We start from the raw sequence: 21061 nt of genomic DNA on the forward strand, positions 1-21061 counted from the left end.
GTCACTCACACGCTGTCTATCGCACCTATTGTTTGTCGAGTGTTTATGAAAAGTCTGATATCGTATCAAAATGATTTTATTGTCGTCCATCGTAAATCAAACTGTGCTACAATGTGGTATATTTTCATTTGTCGCTCGTAGTTCAGCGTTACAGCCAACATAGCTAGAAAAATTTTGAAATCATATTAGCATATCGCGTTAGTGGTTAGCGCCACATCGGACCCCTAATAAAATAAGCCGAGGTAACGGCGTGTTTGCGAGCGAGATGATAGATACGGCACGCCGCTCCACAGAGCTAGCTCGTTCTTATGAACTATAACGCCGCGAGTATCGGCCACAGAGTAGATGTTATGTTTGAGTGTTGTTTTACAGCCAGTTAGTACTTTAATAATAATAACAACTGTAAATTGATATACATTATTTATCTGTATAATCGTACGTATTGATTGAGATCTGTATTGAATAAGCCAATTCTATTCAAGTATTGCTAAAGATTTCAATTAATACTGTGAATAAAGAGTTTAACTATTTCATATTGGACATCAGAATGAATTTTAAATAACTATAGCACGGGGCTTTGAAGTTATTCAGGCCGTCGGACCACGCGTTGCACGTTAGTACTTTCTTTCTTTGATATGATACCGCGGATGAGATTGTTGTATTTATATTTAATTGTTTAATTTATACTGCGAATGCCTCCGTTTTATATTATATTTATTCAATAAATCAGACATTTCGAAAACCGAAAAACAACTTCAGTCACGGGCAGACTCGAAACGTTTATTTTAATAATGATGGAAGATGAGTGTGTCAAAACAAGGTCAAAACACATTGTATACATTTATCTTGATCAGTTTTCCATATTTATTTTAAGTGTCCTGTTGCAGCCAATATTTGTAAAATGTATTCAACCTTTATAAACGTTTTCCTAATACTAGGCTACTTATTATAATTTATAACTAGAACACTAAATATAGGACTTAATTTTATTAAAATATTGTAACATTTTCAACATTGATCATGTAGGTAAGTAAATATTAACGTTATTAACCTACTATCTCTCATTATGTAAGTATTTAATAAAATATAAGACATCTCTTATAAAGGAAATTGTACAGAGCTCCCACCCAACACCTCGTGTATATAAATCAGCAGTTTAATAACATTAAGCGACTGCGCCTAAAGTGCGCTTTAAACTTCTTACTTTTAATTTGCGAGATTTTAATTTAGCGTAAGCCTGTTCCAAGAACTTGATATAATGCATTCATAATATTAAACAATGAACGTTTGTTATATTGGAACGGCAATTTATTAACGTAGTTTGATTCACGTTTAATAACTTAGGTATTTTAACTTGACAGATAAGAAATTAAATCCAACAAAAGTGGGCTCAAAAACGTAATGGAATTTCGCAAAGAAACAGCAAACATATCCGATTTCAGTAAGAGTTTGAATTAGTTTAAAATTTGCGGTCGGAACGAATCGTGCTCTAAAAGAAAACATTATTTTACACTGCATGACTGCCGGGACATTTTTCTTTACGAACTCCTCGCCTCGTTTTCATTAATTCCTTTTCCCTCGAAATAAAAGCTAAAGCTACGTTTTCATACTTTAAATACCTACACAGACGGATATGTTGGCTAGCAACCAGGAAAAATACGAAACGCTTAGCTAAAAGGATTAAAAATACACCTAAGTGCATTCTGAATAGTCTCAACGTGTGGAATTTTATATGGGTCGCGTTATAAAGGCTTAGTTGACAAAAACAAGTTTGCGTCTAATACCTAACGTTGTATAGGATTACAAAATACTACAGTTTACTTTATTTTTCATGATTGTTGCGGCGTATATACATCTCTTACAAAAATATGTAAATTATTATATTATATAAGTCAATATGAACCTGAGAGAACATTTTATATAATAATTGGATATGGCATACGTCCTGTTCTATTTGCCGACACCGTTTCAGTTCGAGTAATTTCAGTGCTCACGACGAATTGATTCGACATTTTAACGACTCATTCAAGAAGTCATAAAGTTGGCGCTGTCTCACTGCTTAATATACCCGCGTTGCAAGAAACAATTAGACAGGGGTACGCTCATAGGTACGACAGTTTCACATTGATGTTATAATACTTGGAGTTGGATGAGGCAATATTGTGCAATTTATAAGTATTATATGAATTGAAACGCTCGAATGCGCAACAAATTAACATAATCATCTTTATAATAATAGATACAGCCAATAGGTGATTATTAAGAATTTTTTCAGTTACCCTTAACTTATCATTTCCAAAGATAACATATTGTGTAATTAGTTACGAATATTTACTTTACTATTTGTATGATAAAATATAATAATCTTGGTTTTTTTCTCGTTAATTATCATGTGCATTGACCGTAGTAAGCACCCGTAGCATTGCGTAGAGCGTAGTTCTACGAGATATAGATATATCAAGAAGACATCGTGTTATGTACAGCGAACACTTTTTTCAATAATTCTTTAGTTGCTTTATCATACTCATATATCGTATAAAAAACATGATATTTTTACGTACAATTTGCATGTTTTGAACTTTAATATTATAACGTTCTATTTCTTCCTGTCTGTCCTGAGAATTTCGTAGCTCCTTGACAAAGGTACAGTAACATGTCGAATGACATGTAATACGCGAGTATAAATCGTGTAGACACGGTGACAAGAGGCGCACTTACACCCAGAATGGGAGAGCTCCACGCTTAACCCGCGTTCTTCTCGACGAAATTTCCTTTTAATTGCTCCCTCGAACATACGACATTTGCCATTATTGCAATACAGCTACTACTAAAAAGCCTACTTGCCTAGCATTTTCTATATCAATTAACGCTATTTCCATATTAATGTTTAAGATACTACTTTTATGAGCACTTTGTATTTAAAGTGCTCAGTTAGAACGATAACGCGGGATAACAGTCGACTTGCACAATATTCAAATGAAATTGCATCTTTGCCAAAACTAGCGAGGGAATGGCGTCGCTAACATTAATATATAATTGTATATCAGACCCTCTTTGTACCGTGGCAGGCTCTTTGTTTTTATAGGTCGTTGGATACCTAAGTATCACCTGAGTAATTACAGGGACAGGTAAAAATTACACGTTGTACTTTATCTGGTATAAGCGTTAAAACATTTATAGGTATTAATTTGTATTATAAAGTTTAGTGGATAGCTAGATACCAAGGTACTTGTTTAATCACGTGATTGTGCCGACGTTTAGTTTATATTATTTTAATTTATTTCACTACATTTTACCAATTCATTGAAACAATATTTCAGATTATATTTATTAAATTTAAAACATATATCTAATATTCTCGTTGTGATGATTTTATTAATTATAATTATAAATAGTCTTCATTTGATTAAACATTTTACATAAGATATGACTTTTAACAGATTTTTTGCAGCGTTTCAATGTAAGCACAGAAGAGAGACGCAAAATATTGGTGTTGGCACCGAAACCTTGTACAAAAGGAATTTGAACAATTTGGAAAGTGGGCGCAAATTAAAAAAAATATGTGTATTTGTCGCCACTTCCACTGTGAGCTTCATATTTTATTATCTTTACGGTATTGTATGTATTGATATTACTTGTGTTGGTATTTATTTATTATGTGTATTTTTTAAAATATGTTCTTATTATTTTTCATGTTTTCGATGGATAAAGTTCTGAGGATTTGAATATTTACAAATCTGATAAGTCGAAAAAGGTTTTAGAATCATTAGTCTTGGATAGAATTCTTTAAGACTTCACAGTGTAAACATGACCCAATTTTCCGAATGAAATTTAAAGCAATTGTTGAGTGAGGATTATGATTCGATCGTGGTTTACTTACTTATCCACAAACGTAGTCGAATTGGCTACGTATTGCATTACTGAATATCACCCGATCGTATTAGTCCGATTAGAATAATCACAAATAATTTGCTAATGTAGGCTCATCGCTGTGAGGATTCATTGACCCCGCGTATAAGTTAGCATCAATAGCGAATGCAATTAGTTGAAGTGCATCGTTTTTGATGTAGTGCCGTGTGCCGACAGCGCTGGGACGCATGTGAATCGAGAGCAATCCAATATAACTAGGTTTTACCACTGACCCTACATATTGCATTTGCTAAATATATTAAAAGGGAAATGTACATCATTGACTTTTTATATATATCTATTTTATACTTCAGGCTTGGGTGTCTGGAATGATTGTTGGCAAAGACAATTCATATACAGAAAGCTAAATAGTTAAAATCTATAATATAAAAATGAATCCCAAAATGTGTTGGTAAGCGCATAACTTGAGAACGGCTTAACCGATTTCGTTAATTCTTTTTTTATAATATTCCTTGAATTTCGAGGATGGTTCTTATGTAGAGAAAACGTGAATATGTACCACGGGCGAAGCCGGGGCTGACCGCTAGTAATACATAAAAAGTAAATGTTTTAAGTACATATTTGTTGTTTTCATATGTATATTTCACTAGTCGTTTTAATATGCATATGCAAGTTTTTCCTTACAATGCAATGTTTTAAATACGCTTCATTTGTACAGGGTATTCTTCATAATGAACAATTGTCCTATCGCGTTAAATTTGTGAAAAGGCTTGATGATGCCAGCCAGATGCTATTTTTCATTATTTACTTAATAATGTAATAATAAAGTAGCCATACATTTTGAAGAAGACCTAACTAACCTAACCCTCATTGAAGCGGCTAGAGAAACATCATCAGCATCGTTGGTTTTATAATTCTTAACCATATTTTTTAAGGCATGACCCCTGACTCCAATCGGGAACCTTTCTAAACATGCAAAGTTGTTAAGCACTGCACCAATGAGACAGGCAAACTAGGTCACATGATATATGGACATTAATTACATAAGTGGTGGAAAGGAAGAGAGCTGATGCTATTAGCAAAATAAGTTATGATAAAGTATTTTTTAAATCATGGTGTCAAATTACATTATACAATTATTGTTGAAACAAATTAGATAGGATAAGGGTTAAAATCTTAACGCGGTCAACAGTTTCTATTTTAATAATTAATTAAAGAAAGATAAAGGCCCCATTTCTAAACATCGTAATTAACATAATTTAGCTTTTAGGTATTTTTACTTCATTAACAGAGATTCCGTATTTCAAACCGCTTTGATATAATTGAATGCTCGGCTTTCTATATTATATTTTAAATATTTTACTAAAAATAGAATATGCGGTACCTATTAATAAGTTTATTGAATAGGCAGCGTTTATGAACGATTTCAAAATAGTTATCGGTAGAGACTTGTCAGTACGTTTTAATTTCATTTATTATAAACCAGGCACTCGAATACATACGGCATTTGAGGGCAAAATGTTTTCCAGTTGAAAATCTGTCGATATATGTTCAGCACTGTTGATTTACGATTTCATTAGTTGGAACTTGACGAGACGGGGCGCTAGGTGCTTATGTAGCAACTATATCTGGTCTCGATGTTGACCAATCAAAATGCAACATGAAACTGTCGGGATGTAGGAAAATAAAGGCTATTTCGCAATTGTTAGTGCTGTAGCAATTAGGAATAAACATTCTGTTTGTCGCTTTTACGTTGGGGATCTTTAACGTTATCGGAATTAGCTTGTTTAACATTCTACATGCTATTCTTCTATTCTGCCTCTGAGTTCATTTGGTTCCTGAAATACTTTTAAATGTTGTATTATGGTGCAATCAGGCGTTACATGTATTTTGTAACATAATACTTGACTCATACAAATAATTGACTACATTATAAAAATGGTAAAGAACGACATATAATATTATAATAATATTAGGGAACGGTTCTCGCTACGAGGGCTTACGGAATTAACTTACACAAATTGGTGTCTTTGTTAAAAGGCTCATAATTAGTTTCCGTAAAGCCAGTAAAAATGGTGTTTACGAACGGTAAGATTATAGCCGCTATCACTGCACTATCACGAAGATTAAAAAGTAAGCGGCTTAGGGAACGTAAGCGTGGATCGATATTAATTATTCAATGGGTTTTAAATATAACAATTAAAGCTATAATATATCTATGGTTTAACTTGGGTAGACGTTAGCATCGGTCATTGACGTTGTGTTGTGAAACAAAAGAATACAGTAAGGTTTTATCTTTGAAAGAAAGTCTAGTATAGACAATCTAGTACTCTTCCTGTAGTGACACATCTTTTACCTAGGTACTATGGGTACTACGTATACGTGGCACGTGACGTATGTTTCCAAATACAAATGTTTGACCACAATGCAATCGAATAAAAGGATGTAGGATATTGCATTTAAACCAATAGGTATAAGTATTCATCATCCGTCATATTATTTGTCAACGAGCCGTCATCGGCAGGCGCTACCGGCCGTCGAGTGCGAGCGACGCATAGCGTATCCAATTACGCATTCGCAATATTTTCTATGCTATGACGCCTGTGGAAAATGCAATCAATCTATTGAAAGCCTAAAAATATACGGCGAATTGTCGACGCGATATATTTGTATCATTTTAGATGGAAATGGAAAACAAATCCTAATTTATTTGTGTTACGGCATTGGATTTTACATTGATATCTATAAAATAATATAAGTTATATAACTGTGATATTTTACTTATATTATCTTAATTATAATGTTTTCAATGAACACTGTACATAAAAGTATGTATACAGTATTCAAAGAATTGAACAAACCACAATGCCACTAAAGCTAAAATAGAGGATATAAAAATTTCCATACATTCTTTTTTAACAACAGTTTTATTTTGTTTCGTGTTTCATTCTATTCCTGACCATTTAGTATGTCCCCAATGTGCTATAGCAAAAATATTTCACAAACACTTAAGCTGAGGTGGGTCTATTGAATCCAATATTCTGTTCACTGTTGTAGTGTGGCCCTGAGTAGTTTCGAGTTCAAACTGACTTAAGATTCAATTTCTGATTATTTGGAAGCTTCTGGTATATTGATAAGCATAAGTAAAATAATATAGAACTTTACAATACAATTATAATGTGGACATTATGTTCGTTTTCAGATATAATTTCTACACTTTAATTGAATAACGATAGTCATTTATAGTAAATAACATACATGCAACAAAAGGAGAATGCCCATTTTTGGTACTGGTTTTTCTCATGCATCAAGACAACAATACTATTAAAAAAATCTCGGCAATTTAGAGGCCTTCTTACCATCGGAAAATATATTTTGAACAGGGAATGTTTTGTAAAATCTAATAAGACATGTAATTGTTTAGATCCGTTATTATAGATTTAGTGTCCATTACCGTTCACATTTTTGGTACAGGAATTTCTCATGTATCAAGATAACAATACTTTAAAAATAAATCTCGGCAATTTAGAGGCCTTCTTACTATCGGAAAATATATTTTGATCAGATAATGTTTTGTAAAATCTAATAAGACATGTAATTGTTTAGATCCGTTACCATAGATTTAGTATCCATTACCGGTTACCACGGTAACCAAGCGGTAACTATTATGACATTTACTATGGTAAATAGCTAAATGTATTAATGTCAATTATTGTTTACATTGAATTACAAAAAAATCAATTAACATAAAATCACTTTTTAAGGTATTGTTTATACACTGTAGGTTGTTTTAACATAGATAGTGAAGTATAAAAATAACTGCGTTAAAAACAACCGACTTCAAAAACGGAAAAGTAAGAAATAAAAAAGATTTGATATTATTAATTACTACATATTATTTTTATGTGCTATTTACTAAAAAGGTTTGATGTCGGTGCATGGGCTTAATACTAAGTGCTTAGTGTTTGGCACCGACTTCAAACCTATTTAATAAATAGCACATAAAAATAATATGTAGTAATTAATAATATCAAATCTTTTTTATTTCTTACTTTTCCGTTTTTGAAGTCGGTTGTTTTTAACGCAGTTATTTTTATTTAATACTTTTTAGTGTATTTTTCAACACGAATCAAACGAGCCCAAACTCGATAAAGTTGAGTCAATATATTACTGAGTTCCTATGGCCACCTTCCGATTCCATCATCAGATCAGCTCCATGTCATGATAATGTTTCATCGCTATCCAATTTACATTCGTATACAAAATTTCAGCTCAATCGGTTACCGGGAAGTGAATCAAAGTTACTTGCTACATTGAAATTAAGTCATCGAGTACAGACAAAAATGCCCATAAAATAAAAACTACTAGGCCTAGCCGAATAAAATTTTTATGGGACCAATTCGACACCATCCCGCATCGAACAAAAAAAGAATCACGTAAATCGGTTCAGAAACCTCGGAGTAATCGGTGTACATACATAAAAAAAAAAAAAAAAAAAAAAAAATATACCGGCCGAATTGATAACCTCCTCCTTTTTTTTGAAGTCGGTTAAAAATAATAGAAATATATATAAAAAAATATTATTATGACATATAGCTTGTTAGGTAACCAGTTATTTCTTATTTTTATCTTTCTTCGAATATGTAGTGAAAAAATGATTCAAACAACAACAACAACATGTAAACCGAATAAAAACTCTATTGGCATTTTTTAAATATATATTTAGGTTTTCTTGAAATCCGTCCCGGAAGATTTCTGGTGCCTACCTACACTAGACGATGAACAGGTAGACTTTGTCTGAAAGCATAAGCTCTACGCATAGATTAAATATGTTGAAACGAAAAATAATCTTCGGGCGATAAAATACTACCTAAATAACAGATAAACCTTACTAAATCGGGGTTATTTAAGTTTTGAGGTTATTTCACATTTTTCTCAATATCTTGAAAACCCCTGTTTTTATCACAAAAAAATCAATTGGTAAAAATCTTTTGAATATCGAAGAACCCTCCAAAACCACTCCGGCATTGACGCAACACTATACTGTGGTCCATACTTTCATGGGCATTCTCCTTTGTTCTAGTTGTTCTATGTAATAACATAGTACTGATTTCGATATCCGTAATATTGTGTTCATTAATCATGATGTTTATCTCGTTGGGATCATTCGAGTAATGATTAATATTTGGATTAAAATTGTATGCGCAATGTTAAATGTTAAGCGATAAGCAATGAAGACTACAAAGGCTCCGGCGGTTATTTAAAGCAACAGTCGACCCGAGGACGGTTGTGAGAGCGGTACCGGTATTTTCAAACTCACATAGAAATGTTTTGAAAGGACCGATTTTTACTTTATGTCTGTAGGTCCCCGGCTCCCACATGTCTCGGCGCCGAGTCGTATTGTAAAGGCAACTACAATCGCACATTATTGTTTCGACGGTATACCCTTTTTATTTCAGTTTTCATGGAAAACCGTACCTTTAAACATTTCAGTAATGGAAATTAAATTAAACAGAGTTTTACGTTTTGTTTTTACATCGTGCGAATTTTAACATGCGTTAATATACTCCTTTTTTCCAAAGGCAAGTAAACTGTTATGGAGAATTATTCTTTAAACATGATCTCATTCCATCTTTATTCTGCTTTTACAAAAGCATATAACCATCATATTACGAGTATGTTACGAGTTGAAATTGATGACATTTTATATTATAATATGTTGTTATTAAACAAAACACTATAATTGCTTTATTGTTTTCTGTACAATTGTTTAAATCTTATAAAAAGTCAAAAGTTGATTCGTGTTTTTATTCTCTGTCGATGCCCCCCGCGAATAATCCGGTAATCGTAAAAGTGTAAATGTTCAGGAAAAATAAAAAACCATTTTTCCTTAATAACTCCCTTAAACAACAAGTATCAGAGACTTTGAATATCGCATATGGAAGCTAATTTTTTCAGCTATCTGGTTATTTCAACAAAATTTAAGTAGTCCCAAGGGCTTCGTTATAATTTAGCTGGATGCATTTTACTATACTAGTGTAGGTCAAGCTCTGGTCAGTAATGTCACTTACGATATTGTTCGTGTAAATTTATATTTTCGACGGCAACAGTAAAATCTTGTTGCGCTAATATTCGTGTTATTTGTTTTGTATACTGAACATTTGTAAAAATCTATTATTAGGTTATTCGATTGTTTAACAGTAACGTACATTTTATTGTTATAACTATTACTGTTTATTCGAATAGTTTACTTAAGTATTATTTGATGATTATTATAATATATTTTATGAAATACAGGACATTTTAGTAAATGAAACAACTTTGGATTGTTTCACAAAACACGATAGTTATTATTATCATATAAAATAGACACTGCACTGAAGACACGACTATTACACATGATTACAATCATGAAAATTATACTATGGTCCTATTACAGTTAAAAATTTAATCAGAATCCTCATCAGAATCCCACAGAAGGCGAATCCGCCGTGACCAGTCAGTACTTGTGTGGTGTGGTGTGTGATGTCTATTTTCCCGACTACCTTGTATGCAGCAGCAGCGCTTGGGAAAAAGAGCTTCGTGACTCCGGCCGTTCCTCCTACATCGTATCTCCTATCCCATTCGCTGATCGTATCCTGTCTCAAAATACTCTTGACGAATGAAACAGGACACAGATCGTAATCCGGTTTCCTCCTCAACCCCAGAGCGGCCTCCTTGGCTAACTCGTCTGCCCGTTCGTTCCCCTTAAGCCCTGCGTGCGCCTTAATCCAAAACAGGGAGACCTCCCGCCTCTGCAATGCAGCTTTTCGGAGGGCCGCCCGTGTTTGCATAGCCAGGGGATGAGGGGAACTCAGGGTAACCGCCTGGAGCGCCGATCTGGAGTCGCTGAGGACACTGACCTTTGCCGCTCTACTCTTGCAGGCTATGTCTACTGCTCTTCTGAGCGCTAGGAGCTCAGCCTGATAGACGGTACAATACGGTGGCAACGCAAGCTAAATGGCCTTTGTCTCGGCCTCACCTTTCCATACGGAAAGGGCGGCTCCGACTCGACCCTAAATCTTGCTGCCGTCCGTATAGAGTCTATAGGGTCTATACTATAGACCCTGTGGACGTGGCTGTTAACCACGTTGGCATAGGTGTCCTCATCTATCAAGCCGAACCCCAGCTCTACCTGCTCTGCCGGATGTGGGTCCTCAATCGCGGGTGCCATTCGTTCCACCTCCCTGTCCCTCAACACCGCCGGGTGCGACACACCCCTCTTGATCTCATAAAGCCTCGAAGCTTCGAGTATCCTGAGATCAAGAGGGAGAATCCCAGCCATTAGCATCGCAGAGTTCAGGGAGACAGTCCGATATGCTCTGCAGATCTTCTGGGCAAAACCCCGTTGAACGGTGTTAAGCCTCTTTTGTACCCCCATCTTTTCCGCTGTGGGTGCCCACGCTGCTGATGCATACAATATAGTTGGTTCTATAACTGCGATATATAGAGTCTTAACTACTTGGGGGTTAAGCCCCCAACTTACTCTAGCTGCTCTTGCTAATAGCTTATAACGGGCGATTGCCTTTTTGCAAACGCTTCCGACATGGGTGTTGAATATCAGGCCGCCATCAATAGTAAGGCCCAGTATCTTAATACTTTCGAAATATTGGATGTCCCCATTACAAGTCGTGGCCTGTCAAATTTTAATTTTCGTGTCGAGAACAGGGCACATTTCTTGTGTGGCGCGAATTTTAGTTTATTTCTGACACCCTATTCGTCAATTTTCCTCAATGTGCAGTTTGCCTTCGTCTCTACTTCTAAAGCAGTATCTCCATCAAACACTAGCACAATGTCGTCGGCAAAAGCCTGACAAAACACATCCATCTCCTCTAACATCCATAGCAGAGGATCCAGCAAGAGGTCCCACAGGAGCGGCCCACCTATGGAACCCTGCACGCACCCCTTGTTGGTCTCTCTACTCACTTCCACACCCGCATACCTAACTTTCACACCTCTTCCACTCAGGTAGCTGCTGATCACCCGCCTTACGTTCCCCGGACACCCAACTTTAACCGCACCTGGCTGGCACCTGGCTGGCCACCAGGCGTTGTCGAAGGCTCCCTCTATGTCCAGAGATACCACAACAGAAATCTTCTTCTCCTCCCTCTTATTTCTGATGTGGCTCACTAGTCTATAGAGGGCGTCCTCAGTGCTCCTCTGTGGCATGAAGCCATACTGATGGGGGCTTATTTTGGGCAGCAGGTAGAACCTGAGTCGGACGACCAGCATCTAATGAAGATGAAGATGAAGGTTTCGATGTGGTCTATTCTGATGCCTGCCTCGTTTATCTATCAAACTTTCATCTCTTTTAATTTTTTCTAAGGCCGTGTAAATCATTTGCTCAGTAATAGAAAGAGTGTTTAAAAAAATACCATGCATACTTGCACTCCATAATGAATGTAACTGGAAATCGATTTCTTAATAAAACCCCGAATAAGCCTGTACTAGCACTTACTTAAATAATGTAGAAAACTATTTACCTGAATAATATCGTAACAATGTTTACTGTCAAATCATATTGATATTATTTTTCGTAAAGATCTAAAACCATATTATTCGTTTAAAATACATTTTAATGTTATTTTATGGAATATACGCGTAGTTTTTCATATCTTCGTAAATAAAGATAGAAAAATTCTGAAAAAAATTTACATGGTGTATTTTAACTTCTAGATGCCGAAAAACGCATAACATGAAAAACCCCGTAATAGGTCATTACCGGATTATTCGCGGGGGACGTCGCTGTATATTATGTACCTAGATACAGTTTATGCGATTTGCCTAAACAATTTATAAAAAATCCTTCAAATTCGATCTGCATAATTGCACGCCTCATAAGCGAAGCGTTGAGGTGGGTACTACTGTCACTTCGCGCAAAACATCTGAATTTTCAAACTTAAAATGTCTTTATGTATCATACATTGCACTTGTAAGATAATACATACACACACATATTAAGAAAAAACACTATTTTTAACATTCATGATATTTTTGATGTCATTTTTGTTATTTAAACTAGTTAAAAAACAGTTTAAAAAAGTTCTGTCTTGGACGTCCGTGTGTCTGTATGTGCGGAGGATTTTCTTGTTAACACGATAGCGACCGAAATACTTTACTAATCGAGTCTTTTTTTTTCTCTTACGCTTGAGTATGCTCAGGAATAGAACCCTTTCATTTTTCAGGGTCTGATTCGATGTGGTTTAATTGTTATTAAATAAACAAAAAAAATATCGACTTTTTTTTTTATATTTATAGTGTACTCAAAATTCACCATTATAAACTCGATTCTTTATACTATAAGCCAAGGTTTAAAAAAATAAGTTGGTAGTCAGTCCCTTAAACCTGCGCAGTTTCACATCTAGGTGGGGCCACAAGAAAAATAGCTCAATTATTACGGTACCGCTTTCTTTACTTTTCCAACTGTTTTGAGACAGTACAAGAGCATTGGCACACGAGAACAAGTGTATCTACATACTTATATTATATACACCTTTATAAATAATCAATTTTATTGTAAAGGATGAGATTATGAGGCGTGCACTTTTGGATTTTCCAAACTTTTTGGATATATGCTGTAAAACTGATACCTTAGTTTAGGATGGTCGATTGTCTAGCGCGTTTGTTCAGCTCCACTGCAAATCATTAGCTGGATAGAGATGGCTGCGGCGGACCACACTCTCTGTTTGCATTTGTAATTAATACACTGTTTGCACTTCTGATTTACGATAGCGTTTGTTGTGCTCCTAATGTGTTAATGGTTTTGAAAATTAACACCATTGTTCTTAGCATGACGTCACACATCGTAATTATTTATCTTCACTCAAACAGTCGTAGGTTATTAAAACAAAATGAAATTTCTTGAGTGAGTTTCATTGTTCGCAATCAACATGCCTGAGTGTTATGAACATAATATTGTTCAAAATTTTTTTGCTTTATTGTAATATCCCTTTAGGCGGTATTTAAATTACCTTGAATGATGTTTTTTTTTTAATTATAAAAAAGTAAACGCGGAGGAGTTCAGGGTGTGGTTTGACGTTTTGGTTCCGTGAAAAATTATCTTCCCGCCCTTCGTTCCGTCAGCTTGGCGCGACTCCGTATAGACTAAGGGCGTGGTGTCAGATCGACAGAATTTGCATTTTTAGCGAAAGTACAAAGACGCACGTCTCGCGCAGACAGATTGTGTTGGAGACGAATGATCCCGCGAACGATGAACGAGTTTCCTCTGTGAAAATTCTTACGAGATTTCTCCATAAATTATGCAGATTTGAGAAAATCTAAAACTTTTATGATTTAACATCGATTTCCTTAAATTGTTAGAATACAAAATCTATTTAGAATATTTCATATATTTTGTATCTATAATAACAAATAAAAACCAGTTTGTTAAAGAATTGCAAAGAATCTTTCCTTATTGATTTTTGTCCAAAAAATACGGTATGTATTTTCAAACGTTTGTTCAAGTTTGGGGCTGTAATCATAAACTCATACACGTAGTGAAATTTTAATATTATTGCGTCTCACGTCCTCTAAAAGCAATAAAAATCCAGAAGTAAGTTTTGCGTGGAAAGTTTGGCTTTGCTTTAGCGAGGCGAGACGAGTGGAACGCAACCCGCGCTCCAAAGCCCTACAAGGAATAGGCGTGTGTGGAATGTATAATAAACAGGGAGATTAAAAACTAGAAACCTTGTCAAGTGCAGCGTCACATCACCTCCGACAGCTACTCGATATAGTTAAAGATTATTGAATCTTAAAAAAGCTCGACTTATGTTCCAAATGCTTGTTCCTTTTTATAGGAAAGTATATATCCTGACTGTTATACAACAGAATAGTTATACTCAAAGTTATTTGCAGATTTGTTATTGATCTCGAATCAAAATATGTAACTTAAGCTTTAAATGAGCACACACATAGGTACGCTGTACCCTATTTGTGGATAGATACATAGATACAAAATTTTCTATAGACACAAAGTATAAAATATAAGCATTACAACAAAAATTTTACGAAAGCAACAATCAACGTAGTTACTGTGCTATTTCAGTACGGTATAAATAAGAGAAATGTGTAAATTGTCATAGTAAGTGTTACTCCTACCTTTCTTTTGGAAAAACGAATGCCATTTTTAGTTTGTAAAACTATTCCAGTAAGTGCATGTTACACTGTCCTGATACAAACTCCTGAAGTCAGTTATTTTGAAAGTCAGCTAATATTAGTTTCATCATAGTTTAAGATTTACCTGTATTTTGAAACTCCTCTATAATCATATGATCATCTCATATATCATATGATCATCATCATCAGTACAGTTGTATTAGATGACACTGTAATATAGCTAACAATAACAAAATACAATTTCCATAGGTACTGCTTAACAGATACTGTGCGTTATTTATGATTTTATATTACTTGATAGTTAATACTAACTAGCTTGCTGTCCTTGGCATTACCAAAAGACTGTCCTCCACATGCTTGCGACGTATTTTGGAATTCTTCGGTCATATTGCAAGGAAGAGGGGAGACAACCTGGAGAAAGTCCTTCTAACTGGCAAGGTAGAAGGAAAAAGGCCCCGAGGCCGCAGCCCAATGCGCTGGTCAGACCAAATTAAAACGACCGTAGAAACTAGCGTACCTGAAGCTATCCACATCGCAGAAGATCGAGACAAATGGCGTAAAATAGCTAGGAAATCACAACTCCAAAATGATCACGACCCTCAGCAGTGAGGATTTCGACTTAAGGAGGAGGAGCTTGCTGTCATTTAATGCCTACTACCTATAAATATTACAAGCTCGATAGCAGACATATCCAAACAACTCCCGGTAATATTATGAGACTAAAAAATATTCCAAAAACACTTCCAAGTTAATTGGATCGTTATGAATATGTTCACGAAATAAAATGTGTTTTCATTTACGAGAAGGCAATATAATAAGCATTTTTCAAGCGAGATGCGATGTCTCAGGTGCTGGCCCGTATCTGAATATTGGAACGAGTGTGATCAGAATTGAGATGCATTTTTATTGTCACCTAGTGCCAATGAAGCTATGAAATGTTATTGATTCCATCGACATTCCTCATGAATGCTGTGAAGGTTCGCTTGGTTACTTGAATAAAGACGGAGGTCGAAAGGTGTTTCGTAAATATGTATCTAGAAGTAATATGAGAAATCAGAAACCTAATAAAATTCAAACAGTAGAAAGGAACAGATTTATAATTTTTATAACAATTTTGTTTAATTAATAATAAGATAAGAAATAGCGAAATGAGAATTCTAATATTTTATGTGAGTGTTCTAATTTCACATTTTCTCCAGTGAAATTAGAACACTCGGTTACGAACAATTTTTGTAACTGCACATAGGTATAAAAATTGCTTAGAGTTAATTATTTCGATTATTAATAGTTATATTATTTGCTCGTGCCGTCACGGGAAATGAGAGCCTGTATCTTAGGATTCACACGCGACTGAGTTGTGCAGATTGTCACGAAATGTGGCGTCACTAATGTACTTAATGTCGTATGAAAGGGCGTTATTGCTTTATCTGTGTCGTGTCATTTCATGTGAGCAACTGAATCGTGATCTATTATTAGGATTTTTAAATACATAATATTTGTATTTTGTGTGGAACATTCGTGTAAGTAAATAATTTTTCATGATTTCAAATTTCAATCTACTTTTACGTAATAAATTTTTTTATAGCACTAGTACATTAACTACACAATTAATGTTATTATGAAAATTAATATCAATACACACTTAAATTAATTAACCTTCACAACACTCATTAATTATATTATGGTCCAAAATACAACGATTCCAATATAAAAAGATAGACATGTACTTGTATAAATTGATTTATTACATAAAAAGATTCCAATCATCTCCAAATCGACGGAACAAACGAAATAAGTATCAAGTGAAAAGAAACTAATTTGGAATTTCCTTCGCAATATGTAAAGATATCATGAGCGGCTTCATCATATTTTAAATGAAAATTGGTAATTTAATTACGTACGCTTTTCATAGTAGTATAATCTTTGACGGCAGCCCGCGTATGGCAATACATCAATCAGCTGTTGTCAGCGTGACGGGAGGTTCGCAATCAAATAAAATTTAACTCGAAACCGTTAAGCCCTCCCATAAGCTGTTTATTGCAGTTGCCGCCGTACACTACTATACGGAATACTAATTGCATTATTATCCCGGAATGCATTTGCAAATTGTGCTTGATTAATAATTGACCGTTGAAGGTGATGCGAAATTTCATGTCCAATTGTGATTTGTGTTACAATTAAAGACAGCTAAAGAGTTATTATTTAGTAATCTGTGCTATTATGATCTTTGCATTTTATCTTTACAATAAATGGCTTTGAATATACTTGTTCCATAAATAAATATTTATATAAGTAGTGTTTATTATATAGTGTTTATTCAATATCAAATAATCACGCTGCAAAATCATCAGGACCATTGCTATATGAATTTTATTTGATTCATATTTTCACAAATTTTTGTGATAAACTTCGTTTTGTGAAATACATATTATTTTTCAACTATCGGTCCGCCACGGGTTCGTATGTAAATATAGCAATCAGGAATTACTTATATATATCCAGCGAATAAATATTTTTTTGATCGGTCCAGTAGTTCCTGAGGTTAGCGCATTCATACAAATAAACGCTTCAGCTTTACATTATTTCTACAGAAGAATATATTATGGCGTTATATTTAGACTGAGACTTGCAATTATGTAAAATTACATTACAATCTAAATAACGACGTGAAGGCGGAACCGTATGTTGGGAAAATTTCGGAAAGTCGCCGCAAGCGAGGATAGCGGACATCCTTCTAATCATGGACAGCTTCTCTCGTAAACTTACCTAAATTATTGTACACGTGTTTAAAATTTTATCAACCGATATTATAATGAGTAATATTTAATATAAATTACGTTAAAACCAATCTTATTCCTGAATAATATCAATTGAATGGCAAATAATAATAAGCTAGATAGAATCTGATTGAAACTTTGAGATAAATTGTCATAAAGAAATGAAGATAGGATAGATGTTTCTTAAGAAGATAATCATATAAAGGTACAATCTTGGTGTAAGGGAATTCAAATAAAGCCATTTGTACTTGTTTTATTATGATTTAATACACAATTTCTACATCTGTTAAATATATCCAAGCGCAATTTTCTGGAAACTTCTATCTCGCAAATCTCGTATTTTCACTATCTTATTGTAAGTTAGGTAATCTGCTTCAACTGGTTGAGTTAAGAAGTTTTTCACACAAGAACATAGCCGGACGGTCACAGTACGTCACTTCAAGAAAACCAGTCCTGGAGATGGCACCACAGCGCTTATCTGTCGAAGTTTGTAAACTCTCTTTTAGTGGACTCCATGATGCGTATCCAGCTTCTTCAAGAGTTTCACCTAAAATTAATTTGCTTTTGTATTGTGATGTTCAGTCAATCGTACGTATTAATTTGAAACAATTTATTTTATTTTATAGGTATATTCATTACTAGCTTCCGCCCACGACTTTGTACGTGCATCCCCGTTTTTACCCGTTCCCGCAAGAATTTCGGGAAATTCTTTCTTAGCGGATGCCTACGTCCTATCATCTACCTGCATGCCAAATTTCAGCCCGACGTCCAGTGGTTTGGGTTACGTCGATAGATCACTATATCAGTCACCTTTGAGTTTTATATTCATTATTATCAATTACTTTCGAAACGATATCTAGTAGAAAACTAAAACACATCAGACTTTATTACTATACTTCAGTATACCATGATCCTATTTCAGAAATCTCTTCGCCCTTTAATAAGAAAAGAAGTATTAAATTAGAAGTTTCAGTATTTTAAGTCAATGCGATTACGTACCAGTTATAGTTCGATATTGATATGGAAACATTAAATCACTGAAACCTATATACAGTATATTAGGATCCGGAGTGTTACTGTTCAGATGTTCTCCCAGGAAACTGACAAAGACATTAGCTTCTTTCGGCGAGTTCACGATAGCCAAGCGACCTTCTTCCAATTTGCACGCAAGATATGCATCGTGCCAAGATAACGGTTCTGAATGAAATTTATAGCATTTATTCGTAATGACACCGTGCGGTGAATAACCTGAAATATTATATAGATGTTTTATAGAGCAATAAGACTAGCTAATTATATCAAGTGAATAAATAATGATATGTTAAATTGAAATACGTATTTCGTATACGTACGTATCTATACTAATATTATAAAGCTGAAGAGTTTGTTTGTTTGTTTAAACGCGCTAATCTCAGGAAGCTAATCTCTGGTCCGATTTGCATTTAATGAATGAATCGCATTGAATGCTTTCGGTGTAAGATAGCCTATTTATCGAGGAAGGCTATATACCTTAAGCTAAGACCAACAGGAGCGGAGCCACGCGGGTGAAACCGCAAAGCGCAGCTAGTATTAGATGAATGAAAAAATATAATATTTAAATTGTGTCATTGAAATACAAAAATAAAAACAGAAAATTTGCGTTATCATTTGCACTTTATCTCGTTAATATTCTGAATTCGAATAGCTCTACCCTAGATCAGTTTTTATGCAATTGTTAGTGAAAGATAAAATGTAAATGAGTTTACATATCTAACTTACCCAAATCAAAACCATCACACGCTTCATTATACTGCGTATCATTTGCTAATATTTTGCAAACGAATGGAAATATACTATCACACGGTCGGTCGTCGAACAAACCCTCTCTAGACATGACGACACAGTGCTCCGTGCCATTGAAGTTATCCGGTCGACCTTCTGCCCACAAAAGTTCTAACACTGTGCCGGTTATTGGCTCGCCTAAAAATATAACTGATTAATCTGGTCACATTTTTAAAGGTCCTTGAAGTATTTATGGAGGCGTTTATGTGATAAAAAATTACATGAGATTTTATAGGTAGTGGGCGAAACTAAGAACAAATTTAGATATTAAATATTTTCATGTTAATAATTTTGCATTTTAAACAACAACTTCTAATTAAAATCTATCTAGTATAGATATAACTAGTTGATTGCATAAGTGCTTTTAACGATTATTTGTATAACAAACCTTTGACAGTGACATAGTGGCCATCAGCGAATTGGTCATGGATGCCTATAAAAACAGCTGTATAATATGCTTTCATGTTACTCATTAGCAATTTTAGGTTCTCAATTTCCTCCAAACTAGAAGGAATTAAAAGTGTTGTGCCTTCTGCTTCACACATTTGTCTTGCTTGATCCCAGTCAGTGGCTAAGTCATGGAGTCGATAAAAAGTCTGAAAGGCATGAGCCCACATGTAATCCATGCGAAATTTCTGGGCTAGAATAATAACACATTTATAATAACTATCAAACATTCATTCAAATTTGCGGTCTATAAAGTGAAAAATAAAAATTTGAATATTTCTTACCACTTATTTTGATTTTTAAACATATTAGCATGTATAATAAAATCGAAAATAGTAACATAGTAAACGTCAAAGTAATGAAAAATTTACGGTTGGTGAATATTATAATTGGAGGAAAATGAAATTGTATTTCCCTTTGCCATTCATTGGTTAGTAACTCAGTTTGCGATTTGATATCATTCCGCAAAACATGCTTTCTGATTACCTGTAAAATAGAAATGTTTTGGGCAAACAACCGAGACAAATTTAATTGTCTGATGCTCGGTTCCAGACGATCTAATCCTCAGATATTGGGTATCAGTTATTTTTACCGCGATAAAGCCACGGGCCGACCGCCTCACTTGGTCCTCGTGAACGCTTATTTGAATCTCTTTTCTAAGTGACTTCCTTTTCTGTGAGTGTCAGGTAATTATCTATGTGGCATTCCAATTTTCCGATCGAACGGCTAATTCACTTTAAATCTCTTCGTATTATCTAATCCTGGTCCCTCAGAATCAGTCAGAGTTGAGAAGCGATTTCGGCCAAAATATATATTGATTGTGGACTTTTTTCACTCGAATGTACTAATGAATCGGACTTAATATCTGAAAGTGGAATTGGTAATTAAAACTTTGCTTTAATTTAATATTGGCATAACTTTTATGGTATTCAATATTGTTACAACTTTTATGGTTTCAAAAACGAGGCGAAACTTGGTGTACTTTACATTTA

At 34.5% G+C, this 21061-nt stretch overlaps 2 protein-coding genes across 2 annotated transcripts; both read right to left on the reverse strand.

The window, feature by feature from the left end:
* Positions 1–10292: 10292 nt before the first annotated feature.
* LOC123691511 lies at positions 10293–11290 on the reverse strand. The gene is made up of 2 exons (XM_045635992.1): positions 10892–11290; positions 10293–10832 (listed from the first exon to the last, which is right to left on the reverse strand). Exons 1-2 carry the CDS (start codon positions 11288–11290, stop codon positions 10293–10295), a joined length of 939 nt encoding a protein of 312 aa, XP_045491948.1.
* Positions 11291–18109: 6819 nt separating this feature from the next.
* On the reverse strand, positions 18110–20299 carry LOC123694836 (macrophage mannose receptor 1-like). The gene is made up of 4 exons (XM_045640432.1): positions 20011–20299; positions 19560–19760; positions 18801–19049; positions 18110–18348 (listed from the first exon to the last, which is right to left on the reverse strand). The coding sequence occupies exons 1-4, from the start codon at positions 20297–20299 to the stop codon at positions 18176–18178; spliced, it is 912 nt and encodes a 303-aa protein (XP_045496388.1). The 3' UTR covers positions 18110–18175.
* Between the last annotated feature and the right edge of the window lie 762 nt (positions 20300–21061).

Source organism: Colias croceus, chromosome 1 (genome assembly GCF_905220415.1).
Source record: "Colias croceus chromosome 1, ilColCroc2.1".
NCBI lineage: Eukaryota > Metazoa > Arthropoda > Insecta > Lepidoptera > Pieridae > Colias > Colias croceus.